A 26,187-nucleotide genomic window follows, 5' to 3' on the forward strand; every position below is an offset into this window, starting at 1 on the left:
AGATTGAAGATTACAAGACACGTGCTTGAAGATCAAGACATGAAGCTACTGCCAAGGGGGAGTCTGTTGGTGCATAATATCAGTAGTTCATAGTCTAGTGTCTGTAATCGAGTCTGTAATGTTAATTGTGTTTTGTTTATGTTTAAGCGAAGTTACTGAAAAGTTCGCTTATCAGGCGAACTTGTTAGTCAAGCGAAGTTATGGACAACTTCGCCTGAACATGCCAGGCGAAGTTGTCGTGAATATATATGCTAGGTTACGGCTGGTTTGAATGAGGAGATATAGATCGTGATATCGTGTGTAACGTGTAAACCAGAGAGTTTCTTGTAGTCAGTGATTCATATCACGTGTTTCAGTTATAATATAACGTGTTTGTTTATCGTATCGTGTTTGATCTATTCGTGTCTTCTACGCTCGTAACGACCTACGCAGGGATTCCGCACCTACGTAGATCGAGATATCTCGTGTTGATCCATCCAGGGAACCTACACTAGGGACGGGGGATGAGCATAAACCCTTGGTTAAACTCCACACGAAAAGTGTAAAAATTGTTTGATCTTTCACTCTCAATTTTTTATTTGTTCATAAGTTGTTTTTATCTTAAATTGTTTAATTTCTTTATTCTAAAAATTAGTTAACTAGATTTATTTGATACTAAAGGTGTAAACTAACTGAGTCAAGCTCGAGTTCACCTCATTTCAAGCTCTATTTTTAAAACTAGAGTTCGGCTCGTTTTTAAAGCTTAAACTCGTCTCGTTTATTGTGTATTAAATAATCAACACAATTTAAAGGATCCCAAGCTCGGTTGGTGCGAGTGCACTAGAGGATCGTGCAGATTAGAGTTTTGACGAGAGGAAAGATCCTTGGATAACTAAGGCTCAAACCTATACCCGAGTATAATTTTTTAATATAAGCTCGACTCGAATTAAGCTTAAGCTTAAGCTTTTATGAAACCAATATCCCCTTTTCCTTGTCTTTCTTTTCATCCTCTACCACCAACCAATTTACACCTAGGGTTTCAATTGAAATTGAAGTTTCTAGTGGTAATAGTAATGGCGGATACATCGCGGCCGAGAGTTACAATCACCTTAGGTCGCAGCGGTCAGGTATATACGCCAATGCCGTATCTTAATTCTCGCTTTTTGTTCAATAAGTAACATTATTATTTTCTGTGCTTTAACTCTAGGTGTTTTAATTAACTGTTGTAGAATGGAAGGACTTAGTTGTTTGTGGTTTAAAGTTTGTAATAGGGATGCCGGAAACGAGTGAAACCAACTTCTGTAATGTTCGGTACCGTTGAAAAGTACCGAAAACATGAAAATTGAGTGCTGCTATTCTGTATAAAATGCTCGTCTTTGTAATCATTAAGTATTAGTAATACAATTACGTGTTGTGTTGAGATTGAGAATCTGAATATGAAATTGTATGTAGGAAGGGTTTGTTTTTTATGGTTTTCTTTGGGGAATATTTTTATAGTTTTCTTTGTTTTTTATGATTTGTTTTAGGTGGTGAAGAGAGCAGGGGATGTGGAGGATAGTGATTTTCCTGGCTCGGTTCCGGTTGCTGGGATTAAACGATCAGTTAGAGATAGATTAGGAAGCAATGCGGATGCGGTACATCATGACAACAAACGGTTTGTTTTTCTTACTCTCATTCTATTCTTCTTGAAGCTTATTATTGGTTCATTCACATTGAAATGGGCAATTCTGCATTTCTGCCTAATATCGATTAGTTTGACATAATTACAGTTTTATTTGTTGAGTAGTTTTATCAATAACTGCTCTTCGACACGTTGTTTGGTCATGATTGCCAAATGTACCGTTTCAAGTTATTTATTATCATGATATCAAAATCTCTGACTGGCAAATAAAATCTGTTTTGCTTAATGTTTGATATTTATATGTTTATTCAATTCTTTCAGGCAGCGTGGAGTTGATAGTAGGTTGAGTTCCAAAGCTAGTACTGGAGTAAATGGTAAAAGGCTTATTCCTTATCTATACTATATATAATACACCAAACAAGGGCAAATTAAGACACCCATTTTTATGTAATTTACAACACTTAAAGCATGAAGGTAAACTTGTCTTTTAAACACAATTCACTCAACTTACAAGTTTGCCCCCTCATCTTTAACCATATCATGTTTTTAGTTTCAACTTTAAACCAACTTCTCACCCACGATTTTTAAACGACAATAAGTTTTTCATACGTTAATATTTTTTGTAAATTTATTGCACCATAAAAACGAGTATTTATTCTCTTTAATTTGTATATAATATTATTATAATTTTTTCAATTGAAAAAATTAATATGTTACGTAGGGGTGTTCAATGCTGGTTTTGGTTGTTTTTAAACGAAAACTAAACCATTAAAAATTAAAACCAAACTGTTATTAACGGTCTGGTTCTGGTTTGGTTTAAGAGTTTAAGCTTTGATAATAAAATCTGCTTAACATGATTATTAATATTACCGTATCATCAATTCCAACTAAGTCAAAATATGATACTTGAAAGGATAAAGGAAGTAAAAAAACGACTGAAAGTAAACAACCTAGCTGGGAAACCAAACCGAAGACTAGTTTAAATGTTTCAAGGTTTTAAACCGAACCGTGAACACTCATAATTGTTACGTGATTAATAGATTCCAAGTTCAAAGACCCGCTGCATCGCGCGGGCACTCGTCTAGTAGTAGTTATAATGCTTGATTAAAATTCTACTGAGTCAAAATTTTTCTCTTTTCTATACCTGAAGATACTCATCTTAGTAAACATGATCTGCGGTTTAAAATCATGAAGAAACATCAGGAGAAGAATGTGGACCTTCGTGACATGTTATCACAAAAAGCTCGTTCCTCATCAACTAATCACAAAAATCACCAAAGGTTGCCCGAGCCAAGAAACAATAGACAGATGACACCTGAGATGACACCTCAGCCAAAAGATGGTCAGTGGGGCCCAGTTGAGGTTAGACAAAGAGATGATAGACGGCTAATGCGGAACCCACTTGAAGTTGGACCAAGAGATGATAAACGGCTCATATGGGACTCTGTTGAGGCTGGACAAACTGATAGACGGTTCGTACGGGACCCAGCCGACGCCGAACCAAGAGATGATAGACGGTTAATGCGGGCCCCGGCTGAGATTGGCCCACCCCCACCTGTGCACAAGCTATATGATGAGAGGCAACCAAATCTAGATCCAACAGGTGGTAACATCCCAAACAGATTTACCTCAACAAGAACTTCAAGAACTCTATCTCAGATGGACTTATCAAAGACTTCTTTTGCTTTTAAGACCTTGGACCGCCCATCACAGCATAGAGTGCTGGATAATTATGCCAGTTTACCACCACCGCCAACTGAAGAGCCGCTAAGAAGACCGCTCACGAGGCCGCTTAATGATTCCAGACCAGTGACATATGCTACCCCATCTTTTCTCATAAAACCGTCTATTTCTGATGGACTAACAAAATCTGTGGGACCGTTGGTAGCCCCCCAACTACCAACGGGGAGGATTGTGCCACCAAATCTATATCCAGTTAAGTTACTAACCTTTTTGTTTACATTTTGTACTTGTGGTTTTTGCAGGGTAAAATGAAAATATGTATGAATGTTAATTGTTGTAATAGATCTAATTTGTTACTTCTTTTGGTCATTATGTTTTCTAGGTTGATTATCATACTGTGGAGGGATTTTTGCACTCATTGGGATTGGACAAGTATTTGATTTCATTCAAGGTTGAGGAGGTAAAAAGCAGTTCTAAGTTCTAACTTATTGTTGTATTTATATTATTTTGTGGTAAGAGTTACTCATGTGCCATATTACAAAAATGGAGATTAAAGAAATGTTATATAATTTAGTTTTTAGTTATTTTTTTTTAGTTCATTTGACTCGTTTTCTTTTTAATTATATATAGGGCAAATATCATAAAAGAACCAACACCCTTTCTGTTTTTTTTAATCATAAAATTCCCTTAACATGTTAAGTCTGAAAAGAAGAAAAGTATCTCTTATTTATGATTGGATGACATCAAATGACTTTTACCGCTACTATACATTATAGTAGTGGTAAAAGTCATTTGTTTATAACTTTCCAGTGATTCTAAATTTGTACAAGCCATTTTATATATTTTTAGTTTTTAATGTTATTTTGAGTTATGTCGTTGATGCTCATGTATTTTTATTATATTGTTTTTGAAGGATTATTTGTTATCATTAACTTATTGAATTAAATTATGGAAAAGACAAATATTGGACGAACTTTGTCTTGCAACGTGATATATATAAACATTAACTCATGTCAATTCTTTCCTCACGTTGTATTAATTCTAGCATGTGAAGGAACTTTTATGTGCAAAATATTTGGAAGGGACTTTTACGAATTACAGAAAGTACGTTGGTTCATTATGTGCGCAAAATTGTTAAGGAACTTTTAAGAGAAAAACAGAAAGCATGTTGTTTTTTTATAGTATTTGTTCTTATTTGTTTTCTGTTTGACCCGGTAGACTGGTGAATGTGTAATATTTATGTATTTCTAAAATTTAATTACAGGTTGACATGACTAGTTTGAGCCAGATGGGAGAACAAGATCTTAAAGAGATGAACATACCTATGGTACTTTTTTAAACCTTGATAATATATCTTTATGTTCATATAGAAAAAGAATAGGTTGTCCAGTTATGCACATTTGTCACAATTATTATCCTTTTTTACAGGGACCGAGAAAAAAGATTCTGCAGGCTCTCCTTGCTCGCAACAGGAGGCAACAATGAAAGCAATACTAGAAAATGGTCATCCTATGAAGAGGCCTCTTGTTGACGACTTTTGTTTTCTTCTTCAAATGTTATTGACCGTTACAATTAGTGAACTCGATGTACCATTTTGCTTTCTTCGGGCTAGCTCCCTTTTCCTGGTAGGAAACTTTTGTATACAAAAGTAACATGTACATTGCTTTGGATACAGGAAATTAAGGTTTTGGAAAGGGGCCAGCTATTTTGTGCCTTACATAGGCCTCCAAAGTTATACATAAATCAGGAACATAATATCTGAGGCTCTGAGCTATAGTTTTAAACGGGCGGTAGATTATAAATGAGTCAGGTAGGTCAACATGAACCGGAACCGTTACTAGATGGTTTTATCTGTCTTGACTCCGTACTTATAACCAGGTAATTAATATTATAGCAACTAGTTAACTGGTTTAGGATAATAATTAGAAGCAACTTGCCATTATTTGATTGGTGATGGATACAACATTATGCCTGGATAAAGTTTAAAATTTTCATTTAGTTATGTTTTATATCTATCATATTTTTTGAACGACGGTTATTGTTGTTAAACAACAATAACCGTCGTTCATTAAAACATAGCATGTGCGAGTTCGTCGTTCATTAAAACATAACCGTCGTTCATTAAAACATAGCATGTCGTTTGACCTGTGTATTATAAATAATGAACCATGTTTAGGATTTTAAAGTTTTCATAACTGCTTATTACCAGGTTACATCCAGATGTCTCCTTTATATCCATCAATTTTCATGTTTTATTTACTTGAAATTGTTTTTATATGTGATTAGCTTTATGTCATATCTTCTATTTTCTGGATTTGGTAGGCTGATCTTTGTGTTATTTGAAAGTGGGTCATGTTAGTATTATGTGTTAAATAGTGATTAGTGACGGTATTTGTGCATTCTTTTAATGATAGGTTTAGGAGTTGGCTTGAAGCACATCATAATATAATTATTAGTGGTTTATATACTTAAAAAAAATAGATATGTAAAGACTCAAAAAAGTAAATATATATATATATATATATATATATATATATATATATATATATATATATATATATATATATATATATATATATATATGTAAAGACTAACATTTAACATATTATATGTAAGCGTATAGTTATTAAATACAAGAAAAGTAATAATATAAATTAGTAAATAATTAATATTGTGTTATTTTACTAAATCACATGGATTATGTTATATTAGTTTTTCAAATTGTGGCTACAATTTGCAGACCACTATTATTTATATAACTAGTTTTTATCCCCCGTATTACGGGGGTTGTGTTTCTTTTTCGTGTTTAATATTCATATTTTTTGCATTGTAATCTTATTTATTATAAAAAAAGGACAGAATTACAAATTTTGTCCTTTAAAAAAAGCCAAAAATCGGTTCGTGTCCTTTTCTAAGTTTCCTTGCAGGCGGTGTCCTTTAAACTTTTTTTTTCTACACGTTATGTCCTTTACGCTAACTGGGTTAGAAAAACTCAGTTAAATGCCCTCACGTGAGACGCATGTGAGGGCATTTTTGTCTTTTTGCCTACCCTGCAACAACAACTTCTTCTTCTTCTGCTGTTTCTATACCTTCACTAACATCATCACCTGCCATCACCCTTCCTCAACCACCACCCAACCTTGCAACAACAACTTCTTCTTCTTCTGCTGTTTCTATACCTTCACTAACATCATCACCTGCCATCACCCTTCCTCAACCACCACCCAACCTTAACCATCACCTGCCACAATCGAATCTAGCACCACCCTCCCATCTCCGATTAACCACCACCGGTATGCATCGTGACCACCACTGATTCACGGCCACCAGAACACCGGAGCTACCAACCACCGTCACCTAGGGTTTCCAAACAGAAACCCGACCCAAAATTAATCCCCAAAATTCCCCAAAATTAACATGTAACCCTTAAATCCCCAAATTGGACTTACTCGTAAGTTGTTAACGGAAGCAGTGGTGGTAGGTAGTTGTCGTCGGAAGTCAGAAGTGGCCGGCTATGGTTGTGGTTGGAATTAAGATGGATTTCGACGATGGTGGCAGAATCATTTGGGGTTTTCACGGCCACCAGAACACCGCCGCTACCAACCACCGTCACCTAGGGTTTCCAAACAGAAACCCGACCCAAAATTAATCCCCAAAATTCCCCAAAATTAACATGTAACCCTTAAATCCCCAAATTGGACTTACTCGTAAGTTGTTAACGGAAGCAGTGGTGGTAGGTAGTTGTCGTCGGAAGTCAGAAGTGGCCGGCTATGGTTGTGGTTGGAATTAAGATGGATTTCGACGATGGTGGCAGAATCAGTGGTGGTCACGATGCATACCGGTGGTGGTTAATCGGAGATGGGAGGGTGGTGCTAGATTCGATTGTGGCAGGTGATGGTTAAGGTTGGGTGGTGGTTGAGGAAGGGTGATGGCAGGTGATGATGTTAGTGAAGGTATAGAAACAGCAGAAGAAGAAGAAGTTGTTGTTGCAGGGTAGGCAAAAAGACAAAAATGCCCTCACATGCGTCTCACGTGAGGGCATTTAACTGAGTTTTTCTAACCCAGTTAGCGTAAAGGACATAACGTGTAGAAAAAAAAAGTTTAAAGGACACCGCCTGCAAGGAAAGGACACGAACCGTAATTTGGCTTTTTTTAAAGGACAAAATTTGTAATTGGGTCTAAAAAAAGTTAATAATATACTTAGGGTTTGATAATGAAATTGTTTCACAAATAATTGACATGTTATAACTCGTTTAAAATCTATGAGTTTGGTGAGACCCATGACCCATTTATTTTTTTACTATAAAATTGTTTCTTATTATTAATAATTTATTTTTTTAAAAAAATTGAATATTAATATTTAGTATATCCCTATTTTATAGAATTTTCATATCAAATACTTGGTGAGATTTATTCTAGAATAGTGAGATGTTATAACCCATTTAATTATCTGGGTATGGTGAGACCCATACCGTGAATTCGGGTAAAATGTATGAGAAGTCTTTATTTACAAATAAAACAATATGGTGATTTGAGTAAATGTAAGAAACAACCATAGAGCTTTTAAATGTTTTATTTATTTACGGGGTTGTTTTATATTATTTGTTTCTAATATTTATTTATTTTTTGATTTTTTTTATTGTATGAAAGTTAATAATATATATATGATTTGATGATAAATTGTTTCAAAAATAAATGAGATGTTATTACCCGGTTTAAAAGCTATATGAGTTTGATGAGACCAAGACCCGTTTATTTTTTATTATAAAATTAGTTTTTTAATTATAAATAATATATATCTTTTTTTAAATAAATCATATATTATTTTTTAGTATATCCCTACTTTTTAGGATTTTTATAACAAATATTTGGTGAGATTAGTTTTTAATTAATGAGATGTTATAACCCGCTTAAGAAATATATGGGTTTGATTAGACTCATACCATGAATTCGGGTCAAATGCATGAGAAGCCTCCATTTAAAAATTAAGGAAATCTGGTGACTCCAAAAAAAGGGGAGCGACCAAATCGCGACACTTAGGATTTTTATGTCTTCGTTTATATATATTATAGATATTTATTTAACATATTATATATGTTTTTATAATAGTTATTAAATACATGAAAAGTAATAATAAAAATAAGTAATATTTTATATTATGTGCAACTTTTTAAAACTTTAAATTTTCTTAAATATATACTAATCACATGTATATGCTAATATCCAAAATTTAAAGTTTCTGTATAAATCGGTCAATTATTTTAAACTACTTTACTTAAATATTGTTTTACAATAATTATTCAAGCTGAATTTGGTGAGCTACAATTAAAGTTTTTGGGTAGCTTAAAGCACGTCATAATATAATTTAAAGATTGAAATTTAAAGAGTAAAGATAATAGCAACAGTCATAATATTGTCAACAACTTTGAGTTGTCTTAATATGATGAATTATTAAATACAATTTGTACACCACTATTTTTCATATAATTTTTATTTAACCTATTATATATGTTTTTATAATAGTTAGTAAATACATGAAAATTAATAGTAAAAATAAGTAAATACTTTATATTTTATTATTTTTATAAATTACATGGTTATGTTATATTACTTTTCAAACTGTGTCTACAGTTCGCACACCATTATTATTTATATAATTTCTATTTAACATATTATATATGTTTTATAATAGTTATTAAATACATGTAAATAGTAAAAATAAGTAAATAATTTATATTATGTTATTATATAAATTACATGGGCTAGGTTATATTAGTTTTCAAACTGTACCCGCAATTCCAATTTGGTGTGATTTTTTGAAAACAGTGACTCGATGATTTCTTATAATTCTGGAAACAATCATGGTTTACTAAAAGTTTAGTATAAATTTTCTGTGAATGATTCAATTATTCAAAAATCTTTAAATATAAATCAATAACTTAATTTAGGTAGAGTTTTTTATGGAATATATCAAGGCCTAATATGAGAAACTTACACATTTATAAATTATAAATTATTTTAAATAATTATAGAGACACATATGTATCATAGAATCTTTAAATATAAATCAATAACTTAGTTAATTCAAATGTAATTTGTAATTGTATTAACAATATATGATAATTATGTTATTAATTGTTTTTGCTTAATGTTTAAATATTATAATTTTCATTAATTGTCCGTGTATTACACACGGGTCTCAAACTAGTGTATAATAAAACTAAGATTACATGTATATATTTTCTCGAAACTTGCCAAGTCAAGCGTAGGGATATGATGATTATGTGAATCAGATACGAAAACAAAAGTAAGAAATATCACTGCTTAAAGTGTGAATTATTATTGATCAGTATGTCATTATATGGTTTATTAAAATTCGATTTACCTTTTTGACTAAAATATAGAGAATTTGAAAATCTCATGTTACCCTCTTATCACGTTGAGGGACAATGTTTTAAGATTTTGAATTCCAATTCTAATTTAAAATCAAAGTACTAGGTTAGAACCCGTGTAATACACGGGTTGGTAATAAAATAAAAGCAACAAAACAAAATAATATAATAATATAAATAATTACACAAGGTGAAACATGAAAATAATATGATTCACAAGTCACTTGAAAGTGTTTCCTTTTTTGATACAGTTGAATTTTCGGATACATTTTGATCAATGGTTTAACCATCCTAAAATGAGGTAAAGTCCTTTATTGGCCAACTTGCTTAATTCTACATTTAAACTGTTGACAAGTCGTTTTGGTCTTAATGACCTTCAACAATTGCAGAACCTATGTGCTACAATCTCCAATAGGTTTTTCTCTTATCAAGTTATAATTGAATGATACAGAGTGGTAATTAATGTATAACAAAAAAAAGTAATAAAAATTCGTGCTTCACAACATACCCATATACAGCGCAAAAGTTGACCATATTTAGAAACATACATAAGCAACTCTAAAAATTTGTTACAGTGCACTACAGAGCAATTTTTTTTTTATTCTAAGTATTAGTCATCTAACAACTAACTTTCTCCGCTGAATTTCCATCAAAGAGTGCATAAAAGTTTAACAAATAATATGTGCAGAAGTTTAAAATAACAATAATCTATATAATTAACATGTCATAGAAATAAAGGTTTAACACCGTAAAATACAGAATTGTGATGACATCTGGCGCCTCCTTGGTACCACTTGAAATAATGAAAGCCATCATTGTCATACAAAAATAATCATATGATAACAACATGAACCACTATAAAGAAGTTAATGAATGAATAAGACTCATATTAGATTTATGTTAAAGAATTGCACAACTGAAAGTATGTTAGTAACTTCTAAACTGTTGGTGTCACATAAATTGTTCCAAATAATATTTTTGCAAACCAAATGTTCCAGAAAATATGTTGATTATACTTGAAATAGCTATAAAGCAAGAAACTAACTAAGCTATGCATACACACCCTCAAGATATCTTTTGAGATACTTGAAATAGCCATAAAGCAATAAACTTATTAGGCTACGCGTACACACCCTCAAGATGTCTTTTAAAACTGATCAAGCATACGCAATACAAATGATCAACAAAATTATATAAATTGTAAATAAATAAATGATCAGCAAGCACGAGATACATTCAAACCTGCAATCAAATTCACACATATACAGTGCGGCGATGAGAAACAAACCTGCAATCACCCGAAAGTGGTGGTGATACAAAGCCACTGTGGCTGATAAACAAACTTAAATACACAAAACACAGTAAAAAATCATATATGTATAAGACAATAGATGTATGAAGAATAATAAAATAGATGAAAACAATTAAAAATCAATTAAGATGAATGAATATATAATGTGCTTGTGTTATGATAAATCATTATATAAATAAATTATAGATTCACAGTGGTGTTCAAGAATCCTCAAATAGATATAAAGTTTGATTAATCAGAATAAACTTTGCCACTGATTTGCTTAAATAACACATAAAATTAACACAACTGAAATAAAATAAAAGTTAACTGAAACCAAATCAAAATTTCTGCATATAATTATATACAAATTCAAGAAGTTACTCAAATTTAAAAACTATAAAACTATAACATATTTCAAACAAAATTAGTATTACTTTGATGATTGATCCTTTAAATGTTGAATAAAAGGAAGATTGTTGGCAATCATACCTTGAAACCAGAAGACGATGATCGATGATATTGAGGATTGTGACGAACGGTACCAATATATAAATAAATAGGGTTAATATTATAGTTCTAAAATTGAAGAGGATGATCCATTAATACCTAATTTGTTGATGAAGATCGATTGAAACCAAAACACGATGATCGATATTGAAGATTTCGACGAACTGTACCTGTAAAATAAAATTAGGGTTAATTTTATAGTTCTAACACTGAAGAAGGTGATGGTTAATACATAATTTGTTGATGAAGACTATTGATCGGCAACAGATGAAGTTTTGGGGTTTCTTTGAAAATGGTAAATTGCAATCGAATAAGTTTGAGATTATCTTTAACACTGAATAGGGATCGGTTTCAATGCATTTGGAATTGTCAGTAGAATAGTAGGTTAGCGCCAAGTATGATTTTGAAGATTAAAAATTAAATAGGAAATCTCAGTTAGACTAATAAAATACTGAGTATGACACGTGGCATTTTGAAGAATTTTGATGAAAAAAAGAGGGAGATATTTATGAAAAACACATTGGTTTATTACATAGAGAGATTAAATATAGCAAACACGAGTTCAAACAACATATTTTAAGCTATTTCCTTCTAGTGGCATTATTATTCCATCCTTAAATTAAATCATTTGAATATTTAATAATGTAGAATAATACTCAAGTAATAAATTATTTATTTATTTATTTGGCTGGATGGAATAAGTAAAACATGTCTACATGGAAATATTTTATTGAAAATAAATAACTGGAATAAAGTCCTTTTTTTAAATGTAAATATGAGTAAGAATCTGAATTTGTTCACAAATCTATTGGGTTTTTTAAATTACAAGTTATTAGTTGAGATGACGATATAAAACAACACGTGATCTATGTATTATAGTAAGAAATAGCCATAATCATAGAAAATCTGTATGCTAAATTTCGTGGGGCCCCTGTGCTTGTAGCCTTGCTTAATCTAGGTTCATTGTTTTTGACTTCTGTAGCGTTTGGCGTTTTAAATAAAGAAAGAAAAAGTATAATATATCTTCTCTACTGGTTTAACTTGTATCTCATGTGTTATTATTTTACATATATTTTTTTAGCATTTTAAGCTCTATTAGATAACTGGCTAGCTTTAGAGCTCGGGTCACACACATTATTATTTAAATATAAGATTACAAGTAAAGCAAATAATTACATAGTATGTATGAAAAAAATGTAATGTATCTATGTTTGTATCTATACTATGTTTACATAAATTGATTTTATTTATATCACAAAATGATTTTTTTAAACGAACTTAATAAAAAAATATACAAGTGAAAAAAAGTACACGAGAACGCTTTTTTATTGAAAATTCTATTCTCAGGGCCATATATGTATAATTGAAACAATTTTGGTTATGAACCAATTTCGGAAATAAGACTTCTTATACGATGGTAGTTTTAACCACTCAGCCTAAATACAGAAGGGGTGTTACATTTATTGATATATTTATCAATTTACCACTCATCGTAGGAAAGGAGAACATTAAATTGTAACGACGGATGTTCTTCAAGAACTATGTTTTTCTAAGCTATACCATGGAAAATATTTTGATAAGTTTCCGAGGCTTCTGGACTTTGTTATAATGACAACATAAAAAATAACATGTTAACTCATTCAATTTTGTAAATATTTTGCTTCATTTGATCATAGTTTTGCATGACATGTTTCTCATACAATATTTTGATCACAATTGTAGGAAAAAGTTAATGCTGACACAAATATTTCAAATTTGATAAAAATTAAAAGCATTGATAGGTCTGGGGTGACATGTCGAAAGTGTTCGCAATCTTTTCTTAAACTTTAATAGTCGAAGGAAAAATAGTCAATTTGTCAAATACCGAACCTTTTAATTATTTCAAAAATACCGCTGAAAATAAATTTGAAACCCAAATCATGTTTAAAATCTAACTTACATTCGTTTGACATTTTGAAGTCAACACTTTGGACCCGTAACAAATTTGACGATAAACCTATTTGCGTTCTCAAACTTTAAAAATACTTAGATTTCCCATATTTGACCCATAACTAATTTTGACATAAATGCAGTTACTTTGTACCAAACAATCTATTTATCAACTTTTGACCTATAAAATTAAATTTAAGTTCCCCAAAAAACCCGAAACAATCATTGATAAAAGAAACTAATAAATTAAATATGATAAACTTTGTTATGTCTGATAGTGATTGGTATAATATCATTACATTTTAATATATATATATATAGAATATGGTTAAAATAAAAAGACATAATTTTGTAGGAAGAGTAGAAATGACATAAAATTTAGAGTTAGGAAACTACCTAGCCTAAATCCTAGATCCTAGAAAACTATTTAGTAGTTTAAAAACAACCAATCTCAACCACTAGATCATATATCCAGGGGCTTAGATTTATTTTTATTATAACCCACCCCTATATATATATATATATATATATATATATATATATATATATATATGGCCAGGTTCAAGAGGGAACTCAAAAAAAATAAGGAACTGGGAACTCTTTATTTTATATGTTAAAAAATACAAAAAAAATCTTTTTTCATGTAAAAAACAAATTTTTACTTAATTTTTTAAGAGTTTTTTACATATAAAAACATGTAGAAGCTGTTTTCAATTTTTATTTTCAGTTAAAAAAATGGTAAATATTTTTTTTTTACAAAATTACTTTTTTATTGGAATGTTTTCTACATGTATTTATAAACAAAAATTCCAAAAAAGTTTATGCTAAAACTAATTTTTTAAATGTGAAATCGAGTTTTATATTATTTTTTAACATGTAAAATGAATAGTTCCCCACTTTTTTTGAGTTCCCTCTTGAACCTGCCCTTATATATATATATATATATATATATATATATTACCAAATTAACTTAAAAAATAAATGTAAAGATTTAAAGCATATATTTATAATTTATAAATTTATATAACAATCTACAATAATAATAATAATAATAGATAAATAGATTGATTTAAAAAAAATGTATCGACTTTTAAGCATATATTTATAATTTGATGATTAAAAAAATTTACTTTGTAAAATGAAAGCATATTCAAGTTTTAATTTTCTTTACAATCTTCTACAACATACATAGTTATGTTAATGATAACATCTGAAATTATATTCTTTTCAATATTTGACAAACATGGTTTGCTTTTTATATTAGAATTCACCAAATATTTTGGAATATATAGTAAAATAATATGTTAATATTTAATTTTATAAAAAATATATAGATATAATAATATAAATAAAAAGTATAAGGAAACTGAATAATAATTGATTTATTACATAATCAAGATTTTTGTTTTGTAGGGAAAAAAATGTGAGAATTAACCAAAAATTAACAAGTGTCCATAATTATTTTACTTTGTTAGAATAAATAGATAGATGTATAATGTATTATTATATTCTTTAATATAATCTAAGTGAGACAGGTTTAAGATAAAGTGAGACATAAGATAGAAATGATATATGAAGTGAGAAAACTACACTAAAAACTATAATAAGGATAATAAAAAAGGGAGACAAATATCAAAGTATATCATGAAGATGAAGAGTAGAGTAGATAGCTTTTAAATTATTAACATAATACATTCGTTTTACCCGAGTGTAGTTTATATTAAAGCCTGAATAACCAGTCTATTTTTTACTGATTTTTATTACAAACATGTAGGTCGGGATGATTAAGGCCTTAATATATACTTCATTGAAGATTAAATGTGTATGTAACATCCTAAATATTATAATGTTAAATAAAGAAAGTTACGTTTAATGATTTCGCGTTATTAATTAAATTAATATCGAGTAAGGAACGGATCATGGACTTAGATTAATTAAGATGGGTTAAATGAGAATGGGCCTTAGGTCCATGGGCTTTAAGGGATATAAATATCCCCTAAACCACCCTTAAACCCTAAACCATTATCCATTTCCATCTTACTCTCTATACATCCAAAACACACACACCACACGCCACCAAACACGGCCGGCGGCCGAGAGAGGTGAAATCCGAGCAAGAAAACGTGATTCAAGATTTATACAAGATCCAAAGTTCATAAGCTAGCTAACCGAGACCAAAACGAAAACATAAAGGTATGATTTCGATCTTAAAAGTTCATGTTTTAATAGACGGTTAGCCATGAAACTTGAAACTATAATAGATCGGGTCTAAACGAAACGTAAAGTAACGAACTTGATGCTAGGACGAATCCAATGAACCCATAAACATATACGGTTCGTATAGGATAAACCGTAAATCTTGTATTAAGCGTTTTTGAACTTAAAGGTCCAAACTTTACGTGTTTTCGGGTCAAACCTTATCCAAAAACGACCATAGGAATGATCGCGGGTTAGTCAAATACCATACCCATGGATTTCTCAGTAAAACGATAATGATTTTGGGGGATTAAGATTTAACAGAGGCGTAGCTGGGCAACTTCGCTTGCAAACTGTAACTTCGCCTGGCATAAGTTCGCCAAGCCTTAACTTCGCCTGGTGATAAGTTCGCTTAAGGTTTAACTTCGCCTAAAGCTAAGTTCGCTTAAGGTTTAACTTCGCCTAAGCTAAGTTCGCTTAAGGTTTAACTTCGCCTAAAGCTAAGTTCGCTTAAGGTTTAACTTCGCCTAAAGCTAAGTTCGCTTAAGGTTTAACTTCGCCTAAAGTCAAGTTCGATTAGAAAACAAATTAAAAACCTAAAGTCAAGCTTGACCCCAGCCAGGGGCTCTGCCCCTTGGACCCTGCTAGGGGCTGCCGCCCCTAGACCCCGCTGCTAGGGGCGCTGCCCCCGGACCCCCGTTCGTTGTGGGTTATATAAAGATAGAAATACAATGTGAGTAGTAGTAGTTAATTGATACGTGTAAATATTATACAGTTAGCCGTGCACAGCTCAAGAAGGGAATAACTATTAACGGATAGCGTAACAGGATTCAGGTGAGTTTCTAGCCCCACTTCTGTGTTATGTTTTCGGGGCTGTGTGCATACTCTATATGTTTGTTAATACACTTATCCTAAGTGATAAGTGTATGCCTTATATGAATGATGTGAAATGTATGAATGATTGCTTGTTAGTAAGTGAACGATCTTCGGATATTGCACGTACTGTCAGGTTGTAACGCTATGTATAAGGTAAGTATTATATGTATGCTTATGTGTATGAATGTGATAAAGTTAATAAAAGAAGGAAAGGATGGTTGTATGGTTGTATGGTTACGAAGAGGGTACCGGGCCCTAATAATACTCGAGGTATGATGTATGGTTGTATAGTAACGAAGAGGGAATCAAACCCTACTAATATTCGAGAACTAGGGAACCGAACCCTACTAATATTCGAGGAAAGAGGGTACCGAGCCCTAATAATACTCGAGGAAAGAGGGTACCGGGCCCTAATAATACTCGAGGAAGGAGGGTACCGAGCCCTAATAATACTCGAGGAAGGAGGGTACCGAGCCCTAATAATACTCGAGGAATGTAGGGCGTAATGCTCTTTATAACGTAAGATATGAAAGCAAGTTAATACAAAAGAAAGTATGAAAGTATGAAAGTATGAAAGTGTGAATGAAAGAATATATGTTTGTGTGTATTGTATAATGTATGATTAACTAGAACTCACTCAGCGTAGCTGACTTTTAGTATGCACGCAGGTGAGTAGGATGAGGCAGCTCGCTTGAGGAGACACGTGGCACTGAATAAGAGGCTGACATCGGAAGACTCAAGACGTTTAAGTTTAACGATTTGTTTATTTTGAAAGACAAGATGTTGTTTTAAGACAAGATGTGTTTTGTTATGAAATGTTTTATGAAAGCTTTTATATTCCCCGAATGTTTTAATTAACTCTGATATTAGAACTGCGTTTATGAGTAAATCCAACACGAAAGTAGGGCTACCGGTAACGGGGCCTTACAGTGTAGAGGTAGGGTACTAAACCCAACATTCGGTAAATACAACCACCAATGAGGGGATAACATCATGCGCTGGGCGGAACACTTGGCGCCTTAAACATAGCCTAACAGAAGCGGGCAAACAGTCCGCCAAGTAGGCTACATGGCGCCATGGTCATAGCCTAATATAATAAACATCCTTGACATCTAGGAAATTGTAGCGCAAAGATTTCCACCAGCATGGGACAAAAAGGAAGAATTAACATAGGTAATACCACCCAACCAATGGAGATTGAACAATGCATAAAGGGCGGTACGAAATAGTACAACACGTCTAGTCAAATGGCCATGATATCCACCAACTTCCACCAACCTCCACGATTGCACGGGTGGAGAATATAATTGGTGTAAAGCCTGACAAAGTAGTTGACCATACTCTGTCTCTCCCCTGGCTATAAATATCAATGCATCTCCAAACGGTAAAGCATTCGCAATCGAATATTACAACTCTATTAATACATACTATTTGTACGATCAAGTACTGATTATCACGCCGGAGGGTGGTAACGAGAGAATCCCCCATTCCTCATAGCGAGCTAACGGTGTTCTGTTTTGCAGGGCATACTCATCTGCGCCAAAAAAATTTTATGACCCATCGTGGGGAATACTCGCCATTACCCTCGGACTAACTTGTTAGACCTTGAGGGGTGGATTTGTGTTTCTTCATTGGTGCCATCCGTGCATATTGCTAGAACAGTTACTTAAAACTCACTCCATTCTTGATTCAGATGAGTGGTATAACCCCACCCAAGGAGGTTGGCCAACAGGCCAACCTAGAAGGAAACATAGAAGTCTTTGATGTAGTAGGTAGTGGTGCGGGCATCGTTGATGCGTCCACCCTTCGCGCTACCGTTACAGAAAAAGCAACAAAGTCACGCTCACAAGTAACCATGCCACCACAAATAATGGCCTGGTTAGAAGCGGAACAGAAAAAACTCAAGGACAAGGTCCAAGAGAAATTGGCGGCAGTTGTTCATCCAAGAACACTATTCGACGCTGAAGCCAGCAAAAATGGCGAAGAAGAAGAAGAGTACGAAGAGGAGTCAAATCCGGTTCGTACAAAAATGCCAATAGGCAAAGCGCCAATCGTTCGGCAGAACAACAAGGCGGAAAAATCACAACGGTCGCGTCTAGAAGGTGATTCGCGGTTAGAAGACCCCGACTACGAAGAAAGTTGGAGAGGCCTAGACACCGCCACCAAGAAATTAATAAGATACCACCCAGACGCAAACGAAGACTTTTCCAAACCTTACCGTCCAACAACCTCGGCAGGAAAGTTAGAATTCGTTTAAAAGATCGCCGAAGCAGAACTACCGGAAAACCTAAAGATTCCGCCAACAGTAGGCCAGTATGATAGTCTGTCAGATCCGGATGACCATCTGCAAACTTATATCGCCGTCGGGTTAGTGTCAGGATGGACCATGCCGTTATGGTGCCATATTTTTACACTAACATTAGTCGGAGCGACGAGGACTTGGTTCGAAAGGTTACCGGAAGGCCATATTACAAGCTGGGAGGACTTATCAAATAAGTTCGTCCAGCAATTTAGCCAACAACAGCGTCACGTCATCCTTAATGCCACCAGAAGAGATAGTGAAGTGTTGGAAGATTTTGTTACCAGGTTCAACCAGGAGGGTTTGAACATTGGTGGTGTGAGCGAAGAACTCTTGCGCGCAGCCTTCCGCTATAATGTAAGATGTGACAGTTTAGTTCGAAACCTTACAGGCAGAGATGGCATGCCACATCGTTGGGATGATGTCTTGACCGCAACCAACAGGTATGCGCGAACGGAGAAAAATTTGGGCAAAGAGTTGATAAGAAATGACGCAAGGAATGATATCAACAGAGCTCGCCAAGGCAAAAGATATCTTTTGTATGGTCAAGACTAAACAGCGAAAGCCAGCAAAAGGAGTCCACAGCGTATGAACCCTCCAAAAACAGGCAGAAAGGCCAGACGCATGGGTCCTCCAACAGGTGGACCCCGCTGACCAAAAGTTCTGCCCAGATTATGTATACGGAAGGTATCCAACTCAAGAAGCCAGCTCCAATCAAACAAAGGCCGAACACAGACACGAAAATCTATTGTGAGTATCATGAGCAACATGGTCACACGACAAATCAGTGTTCGAACTTGAAAGACGCCATATAGGAGTACATCAAAAGCGGAAAGTTAGACCACCTGGTCAAAAGTATTAAAGGGAAATACAGACTTCCACCTCCTCGGGACGGCGGAAGGCCGGAAAAGAAAATCAATGACCTTCACGCCAACATGAACTCTGGCAGGGTAAAGTCCAAAAAGCGTAGACATGCGAAACATGCCGCCTAGAAGGAAGAACAAGTGATCTTCCCAAAAATAAATGGAGGAGCAAACAAGAAAGCGTTGTTATTAATTACGGTAGTATTTGGACACTACTGGACACTGTGTTTCTTTATCTACGCTGGGGCGACGTCCGACATCATGTATCGCCAGTGTTTCGACCTGTTAGAAGAAAAAGACAGGCAGAGACTGATACCTGTCAATGCCCCAATAGCATGTTTCAATCAAACTATTGAATACCCGCTGGGACAGTCGTGCTCATTGATGGGATACACTCAAGGACGGAAAATGTGGACTTCTTGGTCATGGAAATGCCAAACCCACACTATGATGTAATTTTAGGAAGAGAAACGATTAGAGACTTTAACGCTAACCCTTCCACAGCCCATGGCATATTGGGAGTACCAACTCCAACAGGGGTAGCAATGATCCAGGCCAACAAAGAGTGTCACGTGGCGAAAGTGAAAACACCGCCACAGAAAGTGTTGAAAACCAACGAAGAAAGAGAAGTGGAAAAATGGGTGCTTAATGGAAAATTTTCCAGAGCAGAGTATAACCATCGGCCCTACCATTTCTGAAGAAGCGTGAACAACGCTAAAAAGGTTACTAACCCAAAGTGTAAACGCGTTCGCATGGACACCGGCGGACATGAGGGGCGTCCCAAGAAGCAAGGTGGAGCACAAGCTGAAAGTTAATTCGGCTTTTGTGTCAGTTGTGCAGAAGCGAAGGAAGATGGGACCAGAAAAATCAAAAGCTTGTGACGAGCAGGTCCAACAGTTGGTAGAGGCAGGAATAATCCGCGAAATTCAGTACCAAACGTGGGTAGCCAACCCAGTGATGGTACCTAAAGCAAATGGGCAATGGCGTATGTGCATCGACTTCAAAGATCTCAATAAAGCATGCCCAAAAGATTGCTACCCTCTACCAGAAATCAAACTAAAGTTAGATGCGCTCGTCCCTTTCCAGTTCAAATGTTTCCTGGATGCATACAAAAGGTATCATCAGATCCACATGGCGGCATGAGACCAAAATAAAACGGCGTTCCGAACAAACAATGGAACATACTGTTACAAGATGATGCCGTTTGGCCTCAAAAACGCTGGGCTACGTACCAACGACTGATGGATAAAGAATTCAAGTCTCAAATTGGGAGAAACTTGTAAGTTTACATGGAAGACCTGGTCATCAAAAGCAAGACAGAAGCAGCGACGCTAAGAGACATTGAAGAAACCTTCAAGACATTGAGGTTAATCAACATGAAACTCAACCCAGGAAAGTGTTCATTTGGAATGGTGGAAGGAAATTCCTAGGGGTAATCGTAACCAACGGTGGCTTCAGAGCCAACCTAGAGAAGCTGGAAGCAGTTCTGACAATGCCTTCACCAAAATCTGTCAAGCAAGTACAAACGCTTAATGGCCGATTGGTCGCGCTCAACAGGATCCTGTCAAGTCATGTAGAAAGGTCTTTCCCATTCGTCTCAACCTTGAGAAATTGCCTCAAGAAATCTCAATTTCGATGGACGGATGAAGCAGAAATGGCGTTCCGAGAAATCAAGTCGCGCTTAGCGGAATTGCCAACGCTAACAGCGCCAAAGGCTGGAGAACCGCTGATAATATACTTAGCAGCTTCCGAAAGGGCAATCAATGCAGTCCTAATGGTGGAAAGAACTGGTGTTCAAACACCTATTTACTATGAAAGTCGCACCCTAGCGGACGTGGAAACAAGGTACTCCACCCTAGAAAAGTTGGTTCTGTCACTAGTGCAAACGACACGCTGTCTGAGGAGATAATTTTAAAGCCACCCGATACATGTCCTCACCAATTATCGCCTGCAAAATGTATTGAGCAAACCGGAATTATCAGGAAGACAGGCGAAGTGGGCGATAGAGTTGGGGGAACACGCCATTGAATACAAACCTAGGCCAGCAATCAAAGGCCAAGTTTTAGCAGATTTCATAGCGGAAGTACCCCACGAGAAAGAGGAAGAATGCCGAAAAGAAATAGAGCCCCCCGTAGATCAACAAAAAGATCAAGTTTGGAAATTGTTCACAGACGGGGCATCTAACGATGAAGGCGCGGGTGTTGTCTTAAGAATAACCAACCCGGATGGACAACACTTCACATACGCGATACGCCTTGTATTAAAAAGTACAAATAAGGAGGCAGAGTACGAAGCGTTGCTGGCGGGTTTGAGAATCGCCAAAAATCTAGGAGCCCAACATTTGGAAGCACACGTCGATTCGATGCTAGTTGTAAACCAAATCGAAGGATCGTATGATGCAAAAGACGACAAAATGGAATCATACTTAGCGCAGTCCAAAGCGCTAATGGGAACCTTTGTCACATGCAAAGTAAAACATATCAAGCGGAGCGAAAACAAACAAGCTGATGCTCTCAGCAAGTTAGCATCTGTTGGCTTCCAACATCACGCCAAAGATGCCCGAGTTGAGGTACTAACAACACCGTCGACAATGAACAAAGAAGTTTGTGTATGTTCAACAATGGAGTAGAACTGGATGACACCAATCGTTAACTACCTGTCGTCAGGTACCTTTCCGGACAAAAAAGCAGAGGCCCGAAAGATTCGCCATAAAGCACTAAGTTATACAATTCAAGACGGCATCTTGTATAGGAGATCGTATTTAGGGCCACTCCTCCGATGTGTCGTATTTAGGGCCACTCCTCCGATGCGTCGATCCATGCGGGTCCAAGAATGGTAGTAGCCAAGATCATGAATACCGGGTATTACTGGCCAGGTATGCATGTGGACGCAGAGAAAGAGCTAAGGCGATGCAGTGCATGCCAACGCCACGCACCAAACACCTTGCGCCCAAAGAATGCAATGATCCCGGTGACAGCTTCTTGGCCGTTCGAAAAATCGGCAATTGAAATAACAGGGCCGTTCCCCGAAGCTCCAGGGCGAGTGAAGTTCAAATTCGCTGCAATCGATTACTTCACCAAATTGGTTGAGCAAAACCAGTGGCAACGATAAATGCGGCCAACGTCAAAAAATTAATTTGGGAATTTATCATATGCCGTTTTGGGCTGCCTATGAACTTGGTCTGCGACAATGGGACACAATTCGCACATCGCCACATCAGAGAATGGTTGAAGGAGTTGAATATTACCAAAACATTCACTTCTGTCGCCCACCCACAGTGGAACAGAGAAGTAGAACGCGCCAATCGAACCATTGTTGGAGGTATTAAAATAAGGCTGGCGAATCACAGATCAGGTTGGGTTGATCAATTGGCCCATGTCCTTTGGGCTATACGAACCCAAAGAAATACAAGCAACGCCAAAACGCCATTCAGCCTAACTTATGGAACCGAAGCAATGATTCCAGCGGAGGTTGGCGTGCCATCGCCGAGGGTTGCATGACCAAATGATAATGAAGCAGAAATGCGCTTGGACTTAATGCTTCTAGAATAACGCAGAGAGTTGGCAGCATTGCGCGAACAAAATTACAAGCGCCAATTACAAAAGTACTACGATGCAAAAATAAAGATTTGTGAATTTAATACTGTAGATTACGTCCTTCGCAACAACGAGGCATCAAAAGCGCAAGCGCAAGGGAAACTAGCACCAACTTGGGAAGGCCCTTATCAGATTAAAGAAGTATTGGGAAAGGGTGCATATGCGCTGATGCAACTCGATGGCTCAACCGTTCCAAGAACATGGAACGCGGCGCAGCTGCGAAGGTGTTACATGTAAATCGATTCCAAAATTGTAAAAACAGGCCAAGGGTCAACGAAATTTAATGGAAACGATACTCCACATTTCACAAAAGAAACAAAAGGTTCATTTCACATATATACAAAATAGTTACTAGCGGATACCAACACCCGCAAAGAAAGTCACAATCCTAACTATACAAATCAGCAGGAAAATCTAATCAACATCATTTATACTCTTTCCCGCCTGATCTTGAGCCGAACCAACATCTTCGTCGTTACTGCCGGGTTGGGTAGACGGACCATCCTGCTTGGGTTCCAGCAATTTCCTCAGCAGCTGCACGCAATTTTCTTCTTTGGCGTATTGGGAAACAGCAGAAAGGATGGGAAACATAAGAGCATCATACTCTACCTCAGCGGCCTTGTATTTCGCTTCCACATCAATGCCTTGGAGAACATAAGCTTCGAGAGGAAGACCGTCATGCAAATGTGTCAAAGCCTCCTGAAAGCCGGTTTTATGCCCAAGTTGCTGAGCAGCAGTAACAAGGGTCCCAACTCACTTCGTTGTATCATCATCGGTAATGATGCGTTGAGCGACCTTCAATACAGTGGCATTAAAAAAAATGCATAATCACCTTTCAAATAGCGTGCTTTAGCAGCCAGTCACGGACGGCGGCAGCAGTGGCATGCTCAGCAGACAAAGACTCGATAGTCTTTTCATGAGAAACCAACGTGTCAGCCAGCTTGCCGGCATCCGCCTTCCTCAATTCAGCTTCCGCCTCTAACTTTTAAATATGCTTGCGCAAAGCAGCGTTTTCATCCTTGTCACACCCCAGACCACGGCCTAGGTGTATGACACCTATGTTGGTACCACGATAGTAATTAAATCAGAGTTACGTTTCAATAGCGGAAGCCTTGAAAACTTGTGGATTTAAATTATAATATTTACATCAAAAAGACGGGATTTAAAAGTTTCCCGTTTAATGTTAAAAGATTACTTGTTTTATGTTTACAAAACCACCATTAACATTATATTAAATTTAACAAAAAGATCCGAGACATTTGATATCTTGAGCACTTCGTTTTCCCAAGCGCTAACCTTGATCACCTGCAAAATGTAAGAAAATACGTCAGCAACGAATGCTGGTGAATATGTTGACGCTAAAAATATTTTCCTTTACTTAATCGCCCCTCGAGACTACGCAGGTCTCGGCCCAACGTGGCTTAGGAATAATCAAGTTAAAACAACACAATTCATAAAATCAAGTCTCTACACTCGGTTCCCCCAGCAAACACCGCAGCGTTCGACTAGTTGAGTGCCTATACGTATACACGAGGTCATACTCCACGCAGGCGAGCGTAATTGTGACCAGGTGTGATGTGCCCATCACATATGTAAGGATCCAGACAAACGTACACGATAGCCTGAGGCCAGTGTTTATACCCTTGTTTATAAATGATTTAGAGACACTTAGTCTCATGTAAAATTTTTCATATAACACATGTGACTCGTTTGAAAACAAGTTTGTAAAGTTGGGGCGTATTCACCTTTTTTCAATTTGGATCGGCTTCAAACACCGTCTGAGGGTCTTTCCCGTTGCTTTCTCGCACCTATAGTACGAGTATAACCAATTGTTAGTCGGATATACAATTCGGCTTAAGACCTTTAGTCTTATCTTATAAACTTTACCTCGATGAACTTTCAGTTCAAAATATCTTTTACTTAAAAACCTTTAGTTAAAAAGTAATATTATAAACCTTTAGTTTATTTTCATAAAACCCTATGTTTCTTCTTCTCTAAGAAACGTATTTTTTTTCTTTTCTTTATTATTTAAGAATAGTTATTTATTACTTAAATAATATATCTATAACAAAAAATTATTCACATATATATATATATATATATATATATTCACAAATATATAATCATATTCATAACTTCTTTCTTTTACTTTTCTTTGTTATTTTCTTTTATTTTTTCGATGTATCGAGTATAACCTCGACTTAAGGTTTAAGCCTTATAATATTTTATTATTATTTTATTCGGGCATTATGCCTACCTTTGCTCGGCTTATAAACCCTAAATACTCAAGCAGCACCTCAACACCTTTTCACCTTCTTGTTCCACTTCTTTTCTTGTCACTTTTCTTTAGCACGTCAAACGATGAACTAGCACGCCAATCGATGAACTCCAATATTTCACCACTTGTCAGCACGCTTTACGAGACCATTCGTCAAGATGTCGGAGAATAACAAACTTCTTCTTGGTGGGTACGTCGGTTGAATGTGGTACAAACAACAAGGAAACGGGCACGGTAATCTAGGAATCGGGGCAAGGATTTTGAGGGGATTGATGGTATGCAATTAGGGACTTAGAGAGATCTTAGAGAGAGAGAGTGGAAAGCTGATTTGTGGTGTGAAAAGAATGAAACCCGACCTTGCTATTTATAGGCATTTCTAGGAGGGGCATCGCGATACGCGATGGTCTCCTGGTCACCCGTCCCGTATCGCGACGTAGGTCGCGCCAGTAACCATTTAGGTCTGCCACGTGGCAGACGGTGTGCCACGTGTCGACACGTGGCGGGCGACGTGCCACGTATGGCCACGTGTCGGGACACGTGGCTGACGGTGTGCCGCATGTGGACACGTGGCAGGTCTTGTGCCAGAGTTGTCAGACCACGTCATCGCGATACGCGATGACATAAGCTCCACGACGATCGCGTATCGCCGTTGACCATCTTCTAGAAGGTTTGAC

The 26,187-nt window shown here is 35.7% G+C and overlaps 2 protein-coding genes across 2 annotated transcripts; both read left to right on the plus strand.

Annotated features, from left to right (window-relative positions):
• The first annotated feature begins 1,032 nt into the window (after positions 1 to 1,032).
• Positions 1,033 to 5,019, plus strand: LOC143605368 (uncharacterized). The gene is made up of 7 exons (XM_077081513.1): positions 1,033 to 1,106; positions 1,506 to 1,633; positions 1,922 to 1,974; positions 2,751 to 3,535; positions 3,666 to 3,743; positions 4,548 to 4,610; positions 4,712 to 5,019. Exons 1-7 carry the CDS (start codon positions 1,053 to 1,055, stop codon positions 4,766 to 4,768), a joined length of 1,218 nt encoding a protein of 405 aa, XP_076937628.1. The 5' UTR covers positions 1,033 to 1,052; the 3' UTR covers positions 4,769 to 5,019.
• A 16,274-nt stretch (positions 5,020 to 21,293) lies between these two features.
• On the plus strand, positions 21,294 to 22,268 carry LOC143605369 (uncharacterized). The gene is made up of 2 exons (XM_077081514.1): positions 21,294 to 21,484; positions 21,557 to 22,268. Exons 1-2 carry the CDS (start codon positions 21,294 to 21,296, stop codon positions 22,266 to 22,268), a joined length of 903 nt encoding a protein of 300 aa, XP_076937629.1.
• The last annotated feature ends 3,919 nt before the right edge of the window (positions 22,269 to 26,187 follow it).

Source organism: Bidens hawaiensis, unplaced genomic scaffold (assembly GCF_021521415.1).
Source record: "Bidens hawaiensis isolate Kalapana, Puna unplaced genomic scaffold, B.hawaiensis_p1.1 tig00069183_1, whole genome shotgun sequence".
Taxonomy (NCBI): Eukaryota; Viridiplantae; Streptophyta; class Magnoliopsida; order Asterales; family Asteraceae; genus Bidens; species Bidens hawaiensis.